Genomic DNA, 17,503 nt, shown 5'->3' with positions numbered 1-17,503 from the left:
GCAGTTACCCAAAGCACTCTTAGAAGGACGAGGGCCCCGTTCAGCTGAGTGTAATTTCCTTCTGAGTCCACATGCTTAGGATCCCACTGCTAATGAAGGCTTCTATTTTTCACATTATTCTATCAACGTCATAAGAAAAGTGACTTGCTTTGCATATCCAAGAAAACATTTTATTTTCCGCTGCTGCCACTGTGAAGACCATGCCAGTTCCCCTCTCTATTTCCATCTTGTCAAAACAATTTTCACTGAACGAATGCCACCATCTTTCCCAGCTGATGGAAGAGGCCACAAAGAACATCCATCTAGAAAGCCAACGTATAAGACCACTTGAAAAGAATCTCAGTCACAGCCTGCAATAAATTACAGCCCAGACAAGGGACGAAAGACAGGTGTAAGTCTCAGTTTTAAATTCTTCCCTTAACCATGAAGTGGTACAAGACAGAGAAATGCACTTGACAAATCATCTTTGACCTGAAAGCATTCACAAACTAAAAAACATTTATCTATTCTAGGCCCTCAGATGTTCCTAAATTATGTTTTTCTGTTGAAACCTGTTTAAGCAAGACATCTGCACAATACTTTTCACTTACCCAAACCCAACCGTGCCTTAGTAGTCAAAATCACTCTGCTCTAGAGCACTTGATTACAGCACATATTAATCCAGTGAATCACAGCATTAAGAGATGCCATGGTTTTAGTCCAGCACAGTGAAAGCTACAGCATGACAGCTGAAGCTAGCAAAGCATTTCTTAAAGGACAAAAGGAGTGTTTCTGCTGAATCAAGAATTGTTAACCTGCTAGTACCAGAAAATACGATACAAAGAGGAGAGAGCTTTTTACTGGAGCCAATGAAAAGCAATCCCCTTACCCATTTAGCAACTCTCATGTTCAGGGAGCTACAGCATTCGAGAACACACTTGGCTTTATATCGCAATGCAGGAAGCAAATGCAATATGCATATGCCATTTTAAAAGTCTGTTTGGGTTATTCCTGTTAAGTCTAAAAGGTATTTGGTTAATATTCTGCTTTAACCACCAAGATATTTGGGGAGTGTTGGCCCTCCTAACTTAAAAATGTGCAGTCATTCTTAAACAGGACTATGTGAAGAATCATTAACACATATACATGCCTTACAGAAGGACTGGATCACAGAGCTCAGAAGGCAAGAAGGTGCCAAAGTAATGCAAGATGGAACAATCCACTTGAGCAAGGTGCAAAGTACTGAGATCACTGCTTTAGGAAATACAGTACATTACGTGCTACTGCAGGGGAAATGCAGAATCTAGCCACCTGCCAGGGCCAGAGTCCAAAAGAAACTAATTCCAACTCTCTCCAGTCACTAAATCCAGAAATTACTTCAGCTTTCACCCTTTTGCAACTCCTCATACACATGAGCAAAATTCTATTATTGCAAAGGAATTGACATTTTGATTTAAAGCCCAGCCTTTGATGACCTCTTTTAAAAAAGGGGGGGGCAATAAAAGCCACAGCAGAATGTTTTGGGAAAGTACAAGCATGTTGCATTTGTCTCAAGGTTATGACGTCGGGCATAATCCAACTCGACTTAGTTTGTGATTTACCGACTGCAGATACCAAGTAAAGTGAGTCAAGGCAACTTCCTACTGCACAGGGTTGGAAGGCACATCCCACGAGCTTCGCTTCAAGAACACCAGCTTCCACTTCATATAAAGTTTCTAGCCCTCACACTTGGAGAAATAAGTTTAGAGGAGATGTGTATGCAAAATCCCTAAAGAAAAATCCCCCAAGGAATCCAGCAGACAGTGGAGGATTTCTAGGACAACCATTTTTTAAAAAAAATTAACCAAGGTTTGTATGACAAGATAAGAATACTGCAAAATAAGAACATGCCCACTACCTGCCACATTAGGGCCAATGCTACTAAATACACACTTGTTGCGGCCTTCCGGATCACAATACCTTCCCAACACAGCCCTGTGTATACTGTATACCTTACAAGTTCCCTGCTGTGGATCTGGGCAGGAACCTGTTGAAAAGCGGCGTTCAGGTCTTCCAGCCTGATTGGTGAGAAGAGGGACACGACGAGGCTTGGGAAGCCAGAGTACAAGGCTAGTGTGCTCCCTATACTTACCAGACAACACCAAAGGCCCCATATCCAATCGGCCTGTCTGGTTCAATATCCAGTTGCTGTTGTGGGTGATGTGAGTGCTGATGATGGTGCGCTTTCACTGCAGCAGCAGCGGCGGCTTGAACCTGAGCTGGGGCCGCGGCCGCTGGTCCAGGGGCCTGGCCTGGTGCCGGTGATGGGAAATATGGCTGCTGCTGCCCTGGGTTCAGCATGGCTGCAGCGGCCGCCGCGGCCGCAGCTGCCGCTGCCGCTGAAGAAGCATGCTGCTGCACGGGATGCACCGCAGCTGCTGAGCCCGGGTGCAAGTGGTGTTGGGGGTGGTGGTGGTGATGGAGGTGAGGAGGAGGGAGGTGAGGAAGGTGGTGGTGATGGTGGTGGTGGTGACCTGCTGCGGCTGCAGATGTCCCACCATTGTAAGCTGCCATCATTTTTGCGCTGGCTGTGGCACTACAAAGAGACATCCAAGGTGATGCCCTCAGGAGAGAGAACAACTGGGTCAAGCTGTCATTTGGCCACGGGGTGGGGGGGTGGGGGAAATGAAGTTTGCTACGCTTCCACAAGCAAGTTGCCCACCTTCAAAAACATGGAGCTCAACAGGCCTTTATGTCTTCATCAAGTCAAGAAAAATGGAGGCTTGTGTGTGTGTGTGTGTGTGCGTGAGCATGCGAGAAACCCCCTTCCCCCCAAGATGGCAGGTGCAATGGGTCCTAAAACGCCATCCTCGGTCCACTTCTTCTGTGCCAGTCTTGAAATTTAAATCAATCCCCCTCCCCCCCAGAAAAAAGATGTGTATTCACCCCCCTAGAAAATGTTAGGAGTACTGACAAGCCCACCCCTTCCATCCCCACATCCTTTTTGTTTCTCTCTTCAAAGCGGGGAGGAAGATCCCTCAAGGCCTTCTACAACTCTACTCTCTGTGCTGTGTATACATCCATCCACCTCAAATATTAAATCTGGGTGGATATGAGCAACTTGCACCAGAAGGGCAGGGAGAGAAGCTCACTAGATCAAAGGAAAGTAAGGAGAGGAGAATTACAATGGGCCCAAAAAGTTAAAAAGGGGGATGAAAAGAGATGGAAGGGAGGAAGTGTCAGTGAACTATACCCAAAATGAGATAGTGAGGATAAGGGTAAAAGGGAACAAGTAAGGATGACAAAACAGAAATAAAACAACAACATGCAGAAATGAAAAAAAGCAGCAGAAATTATGAAAGACAAGAGATAAAATGACTGTGAGAAAGAAGGGAGAAAATAAGAGTTGAGTGAACTAGCTTGTGGATAAACGAATGGAGAAAAAATGAAGTGAGAAGAAAATCAGGCAGTGTGAAGAATTATGTAGGAAGAGGGAATGTGGGAGAGAAACAATTTAGATAATATTTGGGAAGAACAAACAAGTTAGAGAATTATGGGAAAAGAACAGAATGAAGAAAGAAGAGAAAGGACATAAATTAAGGGGGGAAAGCCAAAACGAGACAACTGAGATGTGGGAAATTAAGAAAGGAAATGGACACAGACAGAAAATGGACACAGAGAGAAAATGTGAACACAAAAACACATACACACACAAAAATAATTTAAAGAGGAAGAAAAATGGGAGAGGATGGAAGAAAATTTAAACAAAAAGAGATATCAGTAAGGAGGGATAAGAAAATAAAAAGTTTGGTTCTTTAAAAGAATTCAAGACTGGTCTCTGTGGATGTGTATCAACAGTTATGAAATAATCAAGCAGCAAAAAGAGGAAAAAAGGAAGAAATGGAAAGAGGATTCCCCGCCCTTAAAAGGTGACAGATATTGAAATGACAGATGACAAAACTAAGGAGGAAGAATGCAGCAAGGCTTTTTAAGTGGGGGGGGGAAGAGATGAGAAGTGTTAAAAAGAAAAGCTCCAGGAGAAACTGAACAGGTTGAGCGAAATTTCCTTTTGGAAAGCAGCAGTGATAAATTGCGAGAGGGGAAAAGAAAGAAAAAGATGCAGAGTGGAGAAAAGAAAGTGGCAAGGCAGAAGGTGGCTGAAAGAAAGGAGGAGGAGATGGGGAAAGTGGCAGGAAGGGGGCGAAGTGGGGAGGGAGAAGGGGGAGAACGAAAGGCAGTAGAAAGGAGGAAAAGAGTAGGAGAAAGTGGCAGGGAGGAGAGAGAGAGAGAGAGAAAAGGGGACCAAGAAGAAGGAGAAGGGGGGACAGGTGGCGAGAAAAAAAGGAAGATGCAAGAGAGCAAAGAGAAGAAAGAAGTGGGAATTGGCGCGGGGGGGGGCGCGTGCCAGGGGGTGGGGCTTCCCTTCCTTCCTTCTGTCAGTCAGTGGCGGCCCCCCAGCCTGCCAGAATGCTGTGGGGTGGGCGGCAGAGGCAGCAGCAGCAGCAGCAGCAGCGTCTCCTCCTCTCTCGGGGGGGGGGCGGGGCCTTCCTCCTCCTCCTCTCTCAGGGGGATCTTCTTTCTTCCCTCCGGGTGGGAGGGAGGGGGGAGGTCGGGCGGGGGGGTCCCTCCTCAGGCCTGGCCGGCGCGCCCCCCCTCGCCGCCTCCTCCTCCTCCTCCTCCGGCAGCCGCCGCCTCCTCCTCGTCTTCCTCCGTCGTCGCCTCAGGGCCGCCGGACCGGCCGATACCCCCACTGCTCCTCCTCCTCGCCTTCCTCTTCCTCACGGGAGCCCCAGAGCGGAGCGCAGAGCGAGAGAGTGGCGGGCACGCGCATGCGCGCGTCCGGGGCCCGGCCTTCGCGTCGCTCTTTTCCCCCCCCTCCGCCTTCCCATACCGCGCGCGCGCGCCCCGCTTGACTCGCGCGCACCACCCTCCCCAGCCGGCCGGCTTGCCTGCCGAGGGCCTGACCAATCGCTGACTCGCTGCTCCTCTTCCCAGCCAATGGGAAACCGTCACTTCGAAAGCCGTGCCACCCAATCGCCAGGCGCGGCCCCGCCCACAAGCGGCGCCTGGCTTCTCTAGGAAGATGAAAGCAAAGGGCCGAGAGGAGGAGGAGGAGGGAAGAAAGAAGATTCCTCCCACCAGCCAATCAGGAAGCCTCGCTGTCCTCCATAGGCCCCGCCCCCACGTCCGGGTTTTTGCCCGCGAGACCCCGCGAGACTTCCTCACCTCACGCAACCTTCACCTAGATTTCAGTGCGCCGAAGGGAAGGGGAAAGGGAAAGGGCGGGCCTCCATCAATCGATTGGTTGCACCAACTTTGGACATAGGACGCCTAGCCAATCAAACGGCTCTAGAATGGCCAATAAGCGCTTCGGGGCGGGAACTTTTTTTAAAAAAAAATTATTTGACCCACACATAGAGAGAGAACAGTCGGTCTTGCTATGAACCAATCAATCTTTCTGCTACGAATTACTGAGGTGGAGGCGGGGATAAGGCGTCGGTATTCTGGTAGCAATTGGCTAAAGATGAAATAAGCAGCCAAGCGGACCAATTAAACGGAGGAATCCTCCAAGGGAGGCGGTGCCGCCGAGAAGCGGCCTTCCTCAGGAAATGTGAGCGGGAGCGAGCAAAGCATGACGAACAGTCGATGGAGCCAATCACAGGAAGCGGGGGCCAGGTGACGCGAGGACACGGAAGGTGGACGGGTAGACGCAGCCGGGGTCAGCTGCAGGGCTTGATCGCGCGCCCTGGCCGCCAGAAGGGGGCGGGCTTAAAAGTTAAGGGGCGGGGCAGGAAGGCTTGGCAAGACGCAGGCCCTCACTGAGGAAGCAGGTCTAGGGCGGCCCTCTATATTCATGCCTTTGTTTTAACCCTATGAGACAGGTTAGGCTGAGTTGCATGGAGATTTGAACTCGGGTCGTCCTGCTCCTGCACTCTAACCACTACACCACTCAGTTTGTAAGAGGAGTGAAGAGGAACCCCTGGAAATCACAAAAACCCTGCAAAATTGCCAAAACATCTCGCCAAACCACGGATACTTGGGTCGTGGCTGGTGAGACCTGCCACAATTTCCCAGTCATGTATACTTAAAAACCGCAATCGGAAACTTGTCATTGGCAAGGGATGACTGTACTCTTAAATGCACCAATGGCAACAAAGTGACCGTAAGCAAAGCCTCCCTCAGTTCCAAAGGAAGCCAGAATCCAGGTACGGCTGCTCCCCCTAGAATTTGTCCCTCTTCAGAGAAGTAGGGAGGGCACCACTGTGAGTCTGTGCTGGAGATGCCGGTCCTGTTCACACATTGTGTGGTACCTGCATCCAAATGTCGGCACACACATATCTGTGATTAGGAACATAGGAAGCTGCCATATACTGAGTCAGACCCTTGGTCTATCTAGCTCAGTATTGTCTTCACAGATTGGCAGTGGCTTCTCCCAGGTTGCAGGCAGGAATCTCTCTCAAGCTCTATCTTGGAGATGCTTCCAGGGAGGGAGCTTGGAGCCTTCCGCTCTTCCCAGAACGACTCCATCCCCTGAGGGAAATCTCTTCCAGTGCTCACACTGCTAGTCTCCCATTCATATGCAACCAGGGTGGACCCTGTTTAGCTAAGGGGACAAGTCATGCTTGAGACCCCAAGACCAGCTCTCCTCTCGAAAACCATGTGTGTTTTGGAACATAGGAAGCTGCCATATACTGAGTCAGACCACCGGTCCATCTAGCTCAGGATTGTCTACCGAGACTGGCAGCAGACTTGCCCTGTGAGATCATCTTGTAGTACACCTTGAGAGTTCCCTTTTTGTTGGTCCCTCCCATCCTTCTCTTTCAGCCTTACTTGCCACAGTGGCCACTTCGGAGGAGAAAACGTTTCAGCATCCACGTTCAGGCAAAGGTCTTGTTGCTGACGAGCAACCATTCCTCAAGATCCCCAATTATTCCTACCCTCTGCTACCCGAGACCCATTTAAACTGGAGGTGCCAGGAGTTGAACCTGGAATCTTCTGCATGCAAAGCAGGTGCTCTGTTGACACTTGGACCCAGGAACAGGGGGTGGGATCTAAAAGGTGCTGGTCCCTGGCATTAATGGAGGAACCAGAAACGGAAGAGCGGAGCGCTTATTGTCAAGCACTTCACATGAACTCAGTTTCTCTCAGGTCAGCCATACGACACGTGCTACTCTTTAACCAATGGGGCCTCCATTTTAAAAACCAGCCCAATTCTTACTGCCCTATGGTGGGCACCAACGGTCATGTACTGCTCTCTTTGAGCAGCCCCAGGGACTTGTATTTAGGATTTACCACAGGTTTCCAAGGAATAGGGAAACATCCTATTTACATCCTATCCAAGAGAGTGGCACTTCAAAATCATAGGGTTCAAGAGATGTTTATCAACGAGATGGGGTGTTTATATGAGATGGGGTGAAATGAAATATTTCAATGAAGTTAAAATGAAACAAAGTTGGTACGAGATGGGGTGAAATGAGTATTTTATTACAACCATAATTTTTCAAACATCTAAAACACATTACAAAAAGAACAACCCGAGTTCCACGCAAATGTTTTTCAGAAGTATTAAATGCACAGATTGCCCAAATAAAAGAAACACATACAGTACAAATTTAAAGCAAATAAGGGATGAAACTGCCCATCAGCTGCGCCTTGCAGAGAATCTTTTCATCATTCTTCGCCTTCTTTCTTCATATCAGTTGCTGTCAAAAATAAGAGCTTCTCCATCGGATTGCTTTTTAAAAGACCCTTAAGACACACCTGTTTATTCACATTGTTTGGGTGGGAATCAATGGACCAAACTTCTTAGATCTTGAAGCAGAGAAAATATTGGAACATATTTCAGAGACTTCAAAGTTCTCACTTTGGTGCCATTATTATAAGAAAGGAGCACTTACCTTGAAGGCTTCTTCTAGCTGCTGTTGTGGAAGACATCTCGTGTGGGTTATCATCTCGTGGTTCCAGAGAGGCAGGAGGACTCTGTAAATTAGCTACCAAGCCTATAAAAGCCTTGGGAGGGGTAGCCCCTCCCAGTTTAGTTTGTCCCGCTAGAGCTCCAGAGTAGACAGAGAACAAGCCTTTCCCAACTGGTAATTCCCTTCCTTTTTCTCAAGCCTCCATTTATTATAAGAATATGTGTTTCCATATGTCATAAGACAAATTGCCACCTTTACCTTACTTTTTTTAAAAATCAGAGTAATTTATGGCTGCCATGCTCTATCCTACATTATAGAGTTGGTTTCAGTTTAACTAGACTGTTGAAGTAACTTCATGGTATGCTGAGTGTTTCCTTTTTGTTCCTCTTATGTTATGTTTTATGTTATGCTGCATTATGTCATATGATGGCCAGTGGTCAAAACAATAAACTTCTCACTTACTTACACACTTGTTCTCAGGCTTTGAGTTCAAACTAATGTTACACTCTGTAATTGTTTTCATTCTGTGAAAGTATTTTAATTGTTTTGTTTTATGTTTGTTGTATTTTTGGATTGCGTGCATGTATCAGGCAGTATATAAATATGATGAATAAATATTGCAGAAAGCTTTCATAGTTATATTGAAGCTACAGGGGAGAGGTTGCCAGCACTTCACCCTGACCGCAGGACCTCAGCTCCTGCGTCCCTTCCTCACTGTGTCAGCTACAGGGGAGAGGTTGCCAGCACATCACCCTGACCGCAGGACCTCAGCTCCTGCGTCCCTGCCTCAGTGTGTCAGCTACAGGGGAGAGGTTGCCAGCACATCACCCTGACCGCAGGACCTCAGCTCCTGCGTCCCTGCCTCAGTGTGTCAGCTACAGGGGAGAGGTTGCCAGCACATCACCCTGACCGCAGGACCTCAGCTCCTGCGTCCCTTCCTCACTGTGTCAGCTACAGGGGAGAGGTTGCCAGCACATCACCCTGACCGCAGGACCTCAGCTCCTGCGTCCCTGCCTCAGTGTGTCAGCTACAGGGGAGAGGTTGCCAGCACATCACCCTGACCGCAGGACCTCAGCTCCTGCGTCCCTGCCTCAGTGTGTCAGCTACAGGGGAGAGGTTGCCAGCACATCACCCTGACCGCAGGACCTCAGCTCCTGCGTCTCTTCCTCACTGTGTCAGCTACAGGGGAGAGGTTGCCAGCACATCACCCTGACCGCAGGACCTCAGCTCCTGCGTCCCTGCCTCAGTGTGTCAGCTACAGTGGAGAGGTTGCCAGCACATCACCCTGACCGCAGGACCTCAGCTCCTGCATCCCTGCCTCAGTGTGTCAGCTACAGGGGAGAGGTTGCCAGCACATCACCCTGACCGCAGGACCTCAGCTCCTGCGTCCCTGCCTCACTGTGTCAGCTACAGGGGAGAGGTTGCCAGCACATCACCCTGACCGCAGGACCTCAGCTCCTGCGTCCCTACATTTGTTTAGTAAGATCACTTTTCAATAGGCCTGCGCAAAACTCAAGAGGAACATCTGCTAGGGAGACAAATTTAAATAGAGCACTTGAAACTGTATATTCAAGATTTTTATAAGCAAGTAAGAACATCCAAATAGGAGTTAATACAGCCCTCGTTGACATATATATGTTTTTATTGGTCCCTCCCATCCTTCCCTTTGAGTCTTACCTGCCACAGTGGCCACTTCGGAGGAGAAAACGTTTCCACATCCACGTTCAGGCATGGAGGTCCTTGAAGAAGGTGCGCCAGTTCTGTTTCTTCTTGCCAAACCATTCTTCAGAGGGCAGAATGGAACATGCATGAAGCATGTTCCATTCAAGAGAGCCTCCATCTTAGGGATGATGCTGCCTCCCACAGCCATTGGGAAAATATAGAAGCCTGAAGCTCCTAACACGCATGAAGCATGTTGCATTCAGGACAGGGGCCATCTATCAATGCAGCTCCTGGTTTGGCTTCTGTCATGCATTGTTGCTTCCTTTTGTTCTTTCTTGAAATCTGGAGGAAAGGAAGAAAGAGTTTGGAGTGGGAATGATCACATCTTTGTCTTGTAAATTTAGCCAGTTGCTAACAATAATTTCTTTATTCAGCCTATTTCTATACCACCCCAAACTCATGTCCCATGGGAGATTTACAAGAAAACATCACAAATTAAATGCAAAGTTAAGTGTTCTTATCAGATTTTGCTGATAATGTTCACTCCCCGCCCCCCTTTTATGTTATCCTGTGACAATCCATGGCAAATAAATTTGGAGCAAACATTTTGTATACACAGTCTTCTAATGAAGAGCTCCATCATAGAATGCAATGGCACAGCCAGGGTTCCCCCACCCTGTGAGTGCATCTTGTAGTAAACCTTGAGAGTTCCCTATTGTTGGTCCCTCCCATCCTTCTCTTTCAGTCTTACCTGCCACAGAGGCCACTTCGGAGGAGAAAACGTTTCCACATCCACGTTCAGGCATGGAGGTCCTTGAAGAAGGTTTGCCAATTCTGTTTCTTCTTGCCAAACCATTCTTCAGAGGGCAAAATGGAACATGCATGAAGCATGTTCCATTCAAGAGAGCCTCCATCTTAGGGATGATGCTGCCTCCCACAGCCATTGAGAAAATATAGAAGCCTGAAGCTCCTAACACGCATGAAGCATGTTGCATTCAGGACAGGGAACATCTGTCAATGGAGCCCCTGGTTTGGCTTCTGTCGTGCATTGTTGCTTCCTTTTGTTCTTTCTTCAGATTCTTTTAGTTCTTTCTTGAAATCTGGAGGAAAGGAAGAAAGATTTTGGAGTGGGAATGATCACATCTTTGTTTTGTAAATTTAGCAGGTTGCTAATGATAATTTCTTTATTCAGCCTGTTTCTATACCACCCCAAACTCATGTCCCATGTGAGATTTACAAGAAAACATCACAAATGAAATGCAAAGTTAAATGTTCCTATCAGATTTTGTGGACAATGTTCACTCCCCCCCCCTTTTTTTTTTTATATTATCCTGTGACAATTCATGGCAAATAAGTTTGGAGCAAATATTTTGGATATACTGTCCTCTAATGAAGAGCTCCATCATAGAATGCAATGGCACAGCTAGGGTTCCCCCCCGCCCACACCCTGTGAGATCATCTCCTACAACCCTGAGAGTTCTCTTTTTGTTGGTCCCATCCTTCTCTTTCAGCCTTACCTGCCACAGAGGCCGCTTGGGAGGAGAAAACGCTTCCACATCCACGTTCAGGCATGGAGGTCCTTGAAGAAGGTGCGCCAATTCTGTTTCTTCTTCTCAAAGCATTCTTCAGAGCGCAGAATGGAACATGCATGAAACGTGTTCCATACAATAAAGCCACCATCTTAGGGATGATGCTGCCTCTTACAGGCATTAAGGAACTACAGAAGCATGAAGCTCCTAACATGCATGAAGCATGTTCCATTCAAGAGAGCCACCATCTTAGAGATGATGCTGCCTCCCACGGGCATTGAGAAACTACAGAAGCATGAAGCTCCTAACATGCGTGAAGCATGTTCCATTCAAGAGAGCCACCATCTTAGAGATGATGCTGCCTCCCACGGGCATTGAGAAACTACAGAAGCATGAAGCTCCTAACATGCGTGAAGCATGTTCCATTCAGAAGAGCCACCATCTTAGAGATGATGCTGCCTCCCACAGGCATTGAGAAACAACAGAAGCATGAAGCTCCTAACATGCATGAAGCATGTTCCATTCAAGAGAGCCACCAGCTTAGAGATGATGCTGCCTCCCACAGGCATTGATGAACTACAGAAGCATGAAGCTCCTAACCATGCATGAAGCATGTTCCATTCCGGACAGCCACCATCTTAGAGATGATGCTGCCTCCCACAGGCATTGAGAAACTACAGAAGCGTGAAGCTCCTAACATGCATGAAGCATGTTCCATTCAAGAGAGCCACCATCTTAGAGATGATGCTGCCTCCCACAGGCATTGATGAACTACAGAAGCATGAAGCTCCTAACCATGCATGAAGCATGTTCCATTCCGGACAGCCACCATCTTAGAGATGATGCTGCCTCCCACAGGCATTGAGAAACTACAGAAGCGTGAAGCTCCTAACATGCGTGAAGCATGTTCCATTCAAGAGAGCCACCATCTTAAAGATGATGCTGCCTCCCACAGGCATGGAAAAACTACAGAAGCATGAAGCTCCTAACATGCGTGAAGCATGTTCCATTCAAGAGAGCCACCATCTTAGGGATGATGCTGCCTCCCACAGGCATGGAAAAACTACAGAAGCATGAAGCTCCTAACATGCGTGAAGTATGTTCCATTCAAGAGAGCCACCATCTTAGAGATGATGCTGCCTCCCACGGGCATTGAGAAACTACAGAAGCATGAAGCTCCTAACATGCGTGAAGCATGTTCCATTCAAGAGAGCCACCATCTTAGAGATGATGCTGCCTCCCACAGGCATTGATGAACTACAGAAGCATGAAGCTCCTAACCATGCATGAAGCATGTTCCATTCCGGACAGCCACCATCTTAGAGATGATGCTGCCTCCCACAGGCATTGAGAAACTACAGAAGCGTGAAGCTCCTAACATGCATGAAGCATGTTCCATTCAAGAGAGCCACCATCTTAGAGATGATGCTGTCTCCCGCAGGCATTGAAAAACTACAGAAGCGTGAAGCTCCTAACATGCGTGAAGCATGTTCCATTCAAGAGAGCCACCATCTTAGAGATGATGCTGCCTCCCACAGGAATTGATGAACTACAGAAGCATGAAGCTCCTAACCATGCATGAAGCATGTTCCGTTCCGGACAGCCACCATCTTAGAGATGATGCTGCCTCCCACAGGCATTGAGAAACTACAGAAGCGTGAAGCTCCTAACATGCGTGAAGCATGTTCCATTCAAGAGAGCCACCATCGTAGAGATGATGATGCCTCCCACAGGCATTGAGAAACTACAGAAGCATGAAGCTCCTAACATGCATGAAGCATGTTCCATTCAAGAGAGCCACCATCTTAGGGATGATGCTGCCTCCCACAGGCATTGAGAAACTACAGAAGCATGAAGCTCCTAACATGCATGAAGCATGTTCCATTCAGGACAGGGAACATCTGAGAGATGCTGCTGCCTGACAAAGCAAGTGGGAGAAAAAGAAGCTTGGGCTTCCTTTGAGAATTATTCACAGCGTGTTGTGATTCTTGAGTTATGCATCCCCTGGTTTGACTTCTTTCATTCATCGTTGCTTCCTTTCCTTCGTTCTTGAGACTCCTTTAGTTCTTTCTTGAAATCTGGAGGAAAAGAAGAAAGATTTTGATGTGGGAATGATCACATCTTTATCTTCTAACTTTACCAGGTTGCCAGTAATTATTTCTTTATTCAGCCTATTGCTATACTGCCCAAACCCATGTTCCAGGAAGATCAACAATAAAATATCACAAATTTTGTTTGTTCATTTTATTGTTAAATTTTACACTGTTAGATTTCATTAAAACAATGTCAATGTCAACATCACACAAAAGTTAAACAAAACTACTTCACCATAGAATGCACTGGCATAGCCAGAGATCCCCCCCCCTTTCCTGTGAGATCATCCCCTACACCCTGAGAGTTGTCTTTTTGTTGGTCCTTTCTCTGTCTTTCAGCCTTACCTGCCACGGAGGCCACTTGGGAGGAGAAAAGGTTCCAACGTCAACATCCAGGCATGGAGGTCTTCGAGAAAGGTGTGCCAATTCTGTTTCTTCTTGCCAAACCATTCTTCAGAGGGCAGAATGGAACATGCATGAAGCGTGTTCCATTCAAGAGAGCCACCATCTTAGGGATGATGCTGCCTTCCACAGGCATTGAGAAACTACAGAAGCATGAAGCTCCTAACATGCATGAAGCATGTTCCATTCAAGAGAGCCACCATCTTAGGGATGATGCTGCCTCCCACAGGCATTGAGAAACAACAGAAGCATGAAGCTCCTAACATGCATGAAGCATGTTCCATTCAGGACAGGGAACATCTGAGAGATGCTGCTGCCTGACAAAGCAAGTGGGAGAAAAAGAAGCTTGGGCTTCCTTTGAGAATTATTCACAGCGTGTTGTGATTCTTGAGTTATGCATCCCCTGGTTTGACTTCTTTCATTCATCGTTGCTTCCTTTCCTTCGTTCTTGAGACTCCTTTAGTTCTTTCTTGAAATCTGGAGGAAAAGAAGAAAGATTTTGATGTGGGAATGATCACATCTTTATCTTCTAACTTTACCAGGTTGCCAGTAATTATTTCTTTATTCAGCCTATTGCTATACTGCCCAAACTCATGTTCCAGGAAGATCAACAATAAAATATCACAAATTTTGTTTGTTCATTTTATTGTTAAATTTTACACTGTTAGATTTCATTAAAACAATGTCAATGTCAACATCACACAAAAGTTAAACAAAACTACTTCACCATAGAATGCACTGGCATAGCCAGAGATCCCCCCCCCCTTTCCTGTGAGATCATCCCCTACACCCTGAGAGTTGTCTTTTTGTTGGTCCTTTCTCTGTCTTTCAGCCCTACCTGCCACGGAGGCCACTTGGGAGGAGAAAAGGTTCCAACGTCAACATCCAGGCATGGAGGTCTTCGAGAAAGGTGTGCCAATTCTGTTTCTTCTTGCCAAACCATTCTTCAGAGGGCAGAATGGAACATGCATGAAGCGTGTTCCATTCAAGAGAGCCACCATCTTAGGGATGATGCTGCCTTCCACAGGCATTGAGAAACTACAGAAGCATGAAGCTCCTAACATGCATGAAGCATGTTCCATTCAAGAGAGCCACCATCTTAGGGATGATGCTGCCTCCCACAGGCATTGAGAAACAACAGAAGCATGAAGCTCCTAACATGCATGAAGCATGTTCCATTCAGGACAGGGAACATCTGAGAGATGCTGCTGCCTGACAAAGCAAGTGGGAGAAAAAGAAGCTTGGGCTTCCTTTGAGAATTATTCACAGCGTGTTGTGATTCTTGAGTTATGCATCCCCTGGTTTGACTTCTTTCATTCATCGTTGCTTCCTTTCCTTCGTTCTTGAGACTCCTTTAGTTCTTTCTTGAAATCTGGAGGAAAAGAAGAAAGATTTTGATGTGGGAATGATCACATCTTTATCTTCTAACTTTACCAGGTTGCCAGTAATTATTTCTTTATTCAGCCTATTGCTATACTGCCCAAACTCATGTTCCAGGAAGATCAACAATAAAATATCACAAATTTTGTTTGTTCATTTTATTGTTAAATTTTACACTGTTAGATTTCATTAAAACAATGTCAATGTCAACATCACACAAAAGTTAAACAAAACTACTTCACCATAGAATGCACTGGCATAGCCAGAGATCCCCCCCCCCTTTCCTGTGAGATCATCCCCTACACCCTGAGAGTTGTCTTTTTGTTGGTCCTTTCTCTGTCTTTCAGCCCTACCTGCCACGGAGGCCACTTGGGAGGAGAAAAGGTTCCAACGTCAACATCCAGGCATGGAGGTCTTCGAGAAAGGTGTGCCAATTCTGTTTCTTCTTGCCAAACCATTCTTCAGAGGGCAGAATGGAACATGCATGAAGCGTGTTCCATTCAAGAGAGCCACCATCTTAGGGATGATGCTGCCTTCCACAGGCATTGAGAAACTACAGAAGCATGAAGCTCCTAACATGCATGAAGCATGTTCCATTCAAGAGAGCCACCATCTTAGGGATGATGCTGCCTCCCACAGGCATTGAGAAACAACAGAAGCATGAAGCTCCTAACATGCATGAAGCATGTTCCATTCAGGACAGGGAACATCTGAGAGATGCTGCTGCCTGACAAAGCAAGTGGGAGAAAAAGAAGCTTGGGCTTCCTTTGAGAATTATTCACAGCGTGTTGTGATTCTTGAGTTATGCATCCCCTGGTTTGACTTCTTTCATTCATCGTTGCATCCTTTCCTTCGTTCTTGAGACTCCTTTAGTTCTTTCTTGAAATCTGGAGGAAAAGAAGAAAGATTTTGATGTGGGAATGATCACATCTTTATCTTCTAACTTTACCAGGTTGCCAGTAATTATTTCTTTATTCAGCCTATTGCTATACTGCCCAAACCCATGTTCCAGGAAGATTAACAATAAAATATCACAAATTTTGTTTGTTCATTTTATTGTTAAATTTTACACTGTTAGATTTCATTAAAACAATGTCAATGTCAACATCACACAAAAGTTAAACAAAACTACTTCACCATAGAATGCACTGGCATAGCCAGAGATCCCCCCCCCCTTTCCTGTGAGATCATCCCCTACACCCTGAGAGTTGTCTTTTTGTTGGTCCTTTCTCTGTCTTTCAGCCCTACCTGCCACGGAGGCCACTTGGGAGGAGAAAAGGTTCCAACGTCAACATCCAGGCATGGAGGTCTTCGAGAAAGGTGTGCCAATTCTGTTTCTTCTTGCCAAACCATTCTTCAGAGGGCAGAATGGAACATGCATGAAGCGTGTTCCATTCAAGAGAGCCACCATCTTAGGGATGATGCTGCCTCCCACAGGCATTGAGAAACTACAGAAGCATGAAGCTCCTAACATGCATGAAGCATGTTCCATTCAAGAGAGCCACCATCTTAGGGATGATGCTGCCTCCCACAGGCATTGACTAACAACAGAAGCATGAAGCTCCTAACATGCATGAAGCATGTTCCATTCAGGACAGGGAACATCTGAGAGATGCTGCTGCCTGACAAAGCAAGTGGGAGAAAAAGAAGCTTGGGCTTCCTTTGAGAATTATTCACAGCGTGTTGTGATTCTTGAGTTATGCATCCCCTGGTTTGACTTCTTTCATTCATCGTTGCTTCCTTTCCTTCGTTCTTGAGACTCCTTTAGTTCTTTCTTGAAATCTGGAGGAAAAGAAGAAAGATTTTGATGTGGGAATGATCACATCTTTATCTTCTAACTTTACCAGGTTGCCAGTAATTATTTCTTTATTCAGCCTATTGCTATACTGCCCAAACCCATGTTCCAGGAAGATTAACAATAAAATATCACAAATTTTGTTTGTTCATTTTATTGTTAAATTTTACACTGTTAGATTTCATTAAAACAATGTCAATGTCAACATCACACAAAAGTTAAACAAAACTACTTCACCATAGAATGCACTGGCATAGCCAGAGATTCCCCCCCCCTTTCCTGTGAGATCATCCCCTACACCCTGAGAGTTGTCTTTTTGTTGGTCCTTTCTCTGTCTTTCAGCCCTACCTGCCACGGAGGCCACTTGGGAGGAGAAAAGGTTCCAACGTCAACATCCAGGCATGGAGGTCTTCGAGAAAGGTGTGCCAATTCTGTTTCTTCTTGCCAAACCATTCTTCAGAGGGCAGAATGGAACATGCATGAAGCGTGTTCCATTCAAGAGAGCCACCATCTTAGGGATGATGCTGCCTTCCACAGGCATTGAGAAACTACAGAAGCATGAAGCTCCTAACATGCATGAAGCATGTTCCATTCAAGAGAGCCACCATCTTAGGGATGATGCTGCCTCCCACAGGCATTGAGAAACTACAGAAGCATGAAGCTCCTAACATGCATGAAGCATGTTCCATTCAGGACAGGGAACATCTGAGAGATGCTGCTGCCTGACAAAGCAAGTGGGAGAAAAAGAAGCTTGGGCTTCCTTTGAGA

General features: G+C 46.5%; 1 protein-coding gene and 1 long non-coding RNA gene across 4 annotated transcripts in view; both read right to left on the bottom strand.

The window, feature by feature from the left end:
• The window catches only part of NLK (nemo like kinase), a 54,686-nt gene extending 49,793 nt beyond the window's left edge, over positions 1-4,893 (bottom strand). The window contains exon 1 of one of the 2 annotated variants that reach the window (XM_053275185.1): positions 2,111-4,893. In XM_053275185.1, coding sequence (XP_053131160.1) covers positions 2,111-2,568 — 458 coding nt within the window. In that variant the 5' untranslated portion in view covers positions 2,569-4,893. The remainder of the gene's footprint in view (positions 1-2,110) is intronic. The other variant, XM_053275184.1, reaches the window with a different exon arrangement.
• Positions 4,894-7,422: 2,529 nt separating this feature from the next.
• On the bottom strand, positions 7,423-15,813 carry LOC128336247 (uncharacterized). 2 transcript variants are annotated; one of them, XR_008311870.1, is made up of 6 exons: positions 15,294-15,813; positions 14,399-14,932; positions 13,504-14,037; positions 11,054-13,143; positions 10,288-10,636; positions 7,423-9,878 (listed from the first exon to the last, which is right to left on the bottom strand). It is a non-coding gene; the product is annotated as an uncharacterized LOC128336247 (long non-coding RNA). The 2 variants fall into 2 exon arrangements; XR_008311869.1 differs by lacking the exon at positions 15,294-15,813 and having other exon boundaries at positions 14,399-15,207.
• Between the last annotated feature and the right edge of the window lie 1,690 nt (positions 15,814-17,503).

The sequence above is a fragment of the Hemicordylus capensis genome, chromosome 12 (assembly GCF_027244095.1).
Source record: "Hemicordylus capensis ecotype Gifberg chromosome 12, rHemCap1.1.pri, whole genome shotgun sequence".
In the NCBI taxonomy this organism is placed as follows: Eukaryota; Metazoa; Chordata; class Lepidosauria; order Squamata; family Cordylidae; genus Hemicordylus; species Hemicordylus capensis.
This window is presented reverse-complemented; position numbering and strand designations above follow the sequence as displayed.